This window comes from Papilio polytes, unplaced genomic scaffold (assembly GCF_000836215.1).
Source record: "Papilio polytes unplaced genomic scaffold, Ppol_1.0 DF822289.1, whole genome shotgun sequence".
In the NCBI taxonomy this organism is placed as follows: Eukaryota; Metazoa; Arthropoda; class Insecta; order Lepidoptera; family Papilionidae; genus Papilio; species Papilio polytes.
Window position 1 is genome coordinate 953682 of NW_013526915.1, and position 5681 is coordinate 959362.

Here is a 5681-nt window from a genome sequence, read left to right on the forward strand (position 1 = left end):
AAAGTTAGGCCTCCGGTTTTAGTTTACTTACTTACTTACTGCGTTGGCGCAGCGACCCAAAGTGGGTCTTGGCCTCCGACACGAGAGAACGACGTGGTCTGTCCTGCATCGTCGCCTGCCAGCCTATCAACTCTAACTCGCGCTGACCCTTCCTATCAGTTTTTTGTTTCTAAAATAGACACTACTTTTGGCCTTCAATCTGCATCATGCTATAAACGAGTAATGTATTTTTGTCATTGTGGTTCCAATAATTTGTTTTATTTATTATTTTTGTATATTCTAATATAGTTTAGGGCTGTACAAATGTTTTGTAGTATAATAAAATTGTATTGTACAATAAAATTGTATTGTACAATAAAACACATTAACAAGTAGGAATATGTCTTTAACAACCACAGTTAAACATAAGTCTAAATAAATCTTAGGAAGTAATATAAATGCGAAAGTTGAAATGGATGGATGGACATTTGTTGGAGTTTGTAGCCTGAACGGCTAAATGGATATCTGTCTTGAAGAATACGTAGGATACTCACTTTTGTTTGTTTTTTAATTCCACCCGGACGGAGTCGCGGGCGAAAGCTAGTTGTCAATAAATATCGAACATATCTCTTAAGGACTCTTAAAGTTCCGTTGTATTTCGCTTTTGTTGTATTTCCCTTATGTCGGAATAAAAAAAGGGTTTACAGCTTGTATTAAAATATTCATCATTTCACTTTTTTTTTTAAATCCTTTTGAAGCCGTATGAAACCATTATTCTCACCGGCTAGGTTCTTTGAAAACCTGCACAATGCATTGTCGGTTGGATTGCGTCGCTTAAATTACACTAGCTGTCGGAAGCCTGTTTTCGTTTTAAATTATTGTTGCAATGTGTTTAGTGTTTTCACTGCTTTTAAAGTTCAAACTTTAATCTTGAACAACTAACAACTGCAATCGAAAAGATTGTCGTAACAGAAATAAACTTACTATAGAGCTATTTCTATAGAGCAAATGTTGAGTTAGAAGCAACCAACGTAGAGGTAACTTAGATTTTTTATTATAAATGTTCGCTTCGTAAAATATAGTTAAAACATCATTAAAAACCTCAAAGTATGGTGTTAAGTTTAATTGCCTTGTTTTAACCATAATTGGCTAAAGGTCGATAACATCCAAGCTTTTGTAACATAGCCTACCTCATTCAGTATCGGCGAGCACGCGATCGCACCGAACTGAATGATGCCTACACTTGCCTTAGAGCTCGTCACGTAACTAGTAATTATAAATTAATCAAATCGAGTACTAGCAGACTTTGTACCGGATGTTAATATACCTAAAAAACAATTAATTCTAGTCATATCCCATTTTTATATGAAAAATCGAAATAAGTCTCCGATTCTAGATTTACGATTAAAGGTAAGTTGGGTATAATCGTCATATTTTAGACCAAAGAATCTATGGTATTTAGTTGTCCACGTCTTTTTCGGACATCCTGTATAACATCCTGTATATTAAACTAACTCATTTCAATACAATTTAGAAAAAAAGTTTAGAAAATCTTTGACAGACATCGCCTAGTAATTATACCCAGTAAATATTATGTACATTTTTAGATATAATTTATTCGTTCATTTTTAGGCAAAGTCACAAAATTGAATTAACTTTAGCTGTTAACTTGGCGCAAAGGTTAGATTTTTCATGTCCGCGTGGAAGCGAGATGGTCAAATACGTTGTACTTTAGAAGGAAAGAGCTGCATTGCTAGGATGTTAATTGGGTGCTAAGGTAAATATTTAAAAAGGCGCTCGGAGACGCGGGTTTTCACTTTTCAATGACTTTAATTAACAAAGATTCCGGAAAATGGATTTTGATATACGGAAAACAGAAGTTTAAAGTGAAAAAATGAATATAAGAAGTTAGTTAAATAAGTATGGAATAAGTTAAAGTAACTTAGATTGTACTTCAAAAGTTATTTGTTAATCTGTGCTATTTATCATTACATTTATCTTTTTTTAAAACAACAATATTGTTAGGAAAATAAAGGAATAATGGGGGGTAGTTTTATAAAATATACTGCAAGGAGTGACTCGGGCGCTCAATTGCAGTCTCGGCGCTCAGTCGCCAACAAGCTCAGTGTTTTACTAATAATAATAATAATAATAATAACTCATTTAGTTTTTTTCATTCTCATTTACTAGTCATCACAACGGAACGTTTGATATATTTGCATTGTCCCATTGGAGTTCAGTTTGTGTATTTTAAAGTAATTCACAAGTATTGTTAATATGGCCGTCCGTCTATATTTTGAAGGAAGTCATTTGTGGAAAAATCTAACGTAAGTTAAATCTAGAGTTTGCACACGTTTAAAAAAAATTCAGACGAATTGAGTACCCCTTTTTTTTCTCTTTATTTTAAAAGGTACTTTGGTTCGTTGGGTCATGTCAGTCTCCTAAAACCTCATATAAAGGACCTAAACCATAACCTCCTTTTAAGAAGTCAGTCACCATATTAATATGTTTCTTTCTATGTTATAGAAGTTACGCTATTATCAATATCAAAAACGTTTTGTGTTTAATTAAAATAAACTAAATTAAGGGTAATTTTCACTGAGCAATGATTGTAATAATTTAAAGTCTTGTAACAAAAAGGGGTTATAATAAAATGTATTCACAAAGAAATTATTAATGGCAAACGATGGATCATTAGTACAAGTTATTACAGTGCCCATTGTGAACTGAAATATTATTTGGTTGACGTGACGTAATTTTCTTGATTACTTCCCTGATTACGCCAGTTTCAGTGTCCATTATTGTTATCAAATTGTTGCAATTAGTGGCGATAATATTTTTTGATAAGTCATAAAATGATGCATTATATTGTTCCATTAAAATTTTTGTAATCATAATTTTAACTTAATATCCAAGTAAAGTTCAAAAAGATCTAAATGATTAGACCTATATATTATTTTATGTCAGAATTATATAGGTATTTATTGCATCTAGCAAATATATGTTTTCTAAATTATTACAATCTTGTAAAGACCACATAAGCTCTGTTGTAAATGACATTTTTAATTGAACAGTAGAACTCCTCAGTTAAAACTGTGACAATGCAAAACTTTATTAAAAAGACCAACTGTAAGTTAAAATGTTACCTACTCACGCAGTTTTAACTGAACAAATCAACTCATCAGAAAGAACTGAACGTTTGTTGGGGTCATAAGATAATGGGATCAAATATTAACGTTCCCCGAACTATTGTCTTAGAAGTGAAGGAATTTGATTTATAAATACCGCATAGTGAATTGTGTTCAAACGGACAATAAATCAAGAAAATTGAGCCGTTATTCCGGTCTCATAAATCATAGGTCGCACAAATCAAACTACCTTATGAAAAGAGGTTTCAATATGAAATTGTAAAATTATATAAATGTAGCAAGTGTTAATATTTTAACTTTATTATATTTCAATGATTTATTTGATCCTTTTTTGTACAGGTTCTTCGAAGCATATGTAGTCATGGAGACAAGCAATGGACCGGAGTAAAAGTGCAATGAAGGTTTGTGTTTTCAATTATATTCTTATCTTCTTATTGCCTCATTTAGTTCCTGTCTAAAGATAATTGTTGTTCTCATGTTTAATGGAAAATTTAAGTAACCCTAAGGAATATCAAGGATAGTAAGTTGTTATTTAAATTATAAAAGATAGTGAAAAAATAAAAAAAAAATTCAAATTTAAGTATTAAATGTATCATTTCATGGAGACGAAATAAAAATTATTTTAAGTGGTCTCTGTGTAATTTTGTTTCTCTAACAGATGAGAGTAGAAAGAAATTTGATTATTCTCGTCCACTTTTAGTTAAGGACTTAAAAGAAACGTCTTGAATGTGAAAATTCTTTTAATTTACTGAATTTTGAAGTTTGGAATGAAAACTATATTTTTGTATTTAGCGGAATATTTACTTATTGCCATTTAGTTACTCATTTGTAAGGATTTTTTGTGTGACAAAAACATTAGCAATTTTTTTAGATATTTGTAAACTAAATTGAAATTATTTCAAAATTATAACAACGTAAGGTTCACTTCTAAGAAAACAATTTTCCTCATTGAAAAATAAATAAAGAAAATTAGTTATAATGTAACGTTTCCGTCTTGGAATTGCTTGGGACATTCGACTGCAATTTTAGTATAAGCCTTTCTTACTCTTGGCAATATTCAGAACTAAGTATGCCAACTCTATACTTGGATTACTTGAAACATATTGTACAGAGTAAAATAAACTGCACGGATATTATGAGAAACACACAATAGATTTTTAACAATGCTATGCGAGCATTGAATACAATTGCCCATTAATTATATCTAGTTCATCCTTTGCACTGTACTTACAATTGACTTATGTTTTGATTATTAGAAAAATTCTTACATAAACATAATTTAATAATAAAATAAAATAAATAATAAAACACCATTTATTGACCAAAAGAAAATTAAAAGAACACAACTTACAATTATTAATTAAATAAAAATAAATATACAAATTCTTGGTCAAAAGGAAAAGGCTCAGCTGATGCGGCCTCCAGCTTGTCACTGAAGACCGCGCTGGTTTTCAGCCTCCCCTAAACTACTATAACATGGTTCAGTTTATGATACAGGGGGCAATTTTACCGGTATCTATACCAATATTAAGTAAAAAGATTTGTATTTATGTATGTATTAAAATAAATAAACAACTACGGGGCCGATTTAAAATCTTTCACCATTGAAAAGCTACGTCATGAGTGAGTAACATAGGCTATGTTTTCTATTATTTTTTTATTTCACGTGAAAGAAGTCTCGAGCAACAGCTAGTCTTACATAAACTAATCTATTCAATAAGTTGTATTAGCTATTTTGAAAGCGCCCCTTTGCGGGAATAAACAAATTATAAATAGTCTATTGTTCCAGTGTGTCAAATTTAGTCGAAATCCGTTTAGCAGTTTGAGAGAAACATAGCAACAAACATCCGTCTAATCATATAAACTTTCGCATATATAATAATAGTATTAAGTATGATAAATATGAGATAATTTTACGTTCCAAAAGTTTAATTAGAAGTTTATTTTAATTTATCTTTGCATTAAAATTGCCAACATTTCCTTTATAACGTTAATACACAATACTATTTAGCATTCTAATATGATACCACTTTCTCTGGCGCGTTATACCATCGCCAAGGGTCATGAATATCTAGTAATTATCCTCATAAAGCTTGTTGCAGAGATTATACGCTTTCCGCAAATGGTTGCACTGTTTGTTATGAATTTCCCTGTTGTACTATTATTCTGAAATAATCTCGAAACCGACGAAATTTTAGAACTTTAATTGGAACGAACCCGGATTCGGTGAATGCTGGAACTAGCTCGCCTCGCTATATCAAACTAAAGTGTTGCTATTGGTTTGGTAATTAAACATTGAGACTATTTTGTTGACAGAATAATTAATCTAGATATTGCATAACAAACTCTGTTGGTTATATTGATAGAATTAGATTGCGTATGTTATGAGAGTTTCTAGTTGATTAACAAAAGTCGTGGTAGCAGTTTATTATATAGCCGTATTTAGAATATATCAAAGTTAAAAGTGTTTCATAACAATGTAGGTAAAGTTAATAGTAATCAATAAGTAATCAATTGAGAAGCAAAAGGTTAGCGTGGTATGGACATGTTATG

The 5681-nt window shown here is 30.9% G+C and overlaps 1 protein-coding gene across 1 annotated transcript in view; it reads left to right on the forward strand.

Annotated features, from left to right (window-relative positions):
- Positions 1 to 5681, forward strand: part of LOC106106175 (deleted in malignant brain tumors 1 protein-like) — a 169750-nt gene that overhangs the window by 44625 nt on the left and 119444 nt on the right. Inside the window, exon 2 of the mRNA XM_013286721.1 lies at positions 3468 to 3529. Coding sequence (XP_013142175.1) covers positions 3503 to 3529 — 27 coding nt within the window. The 5' untranslated portion in view covers positions 3468 to 3502. The remainder of the gene's footprint in view (positions 1 to 3467; positions 3530 to 5681) is intronic.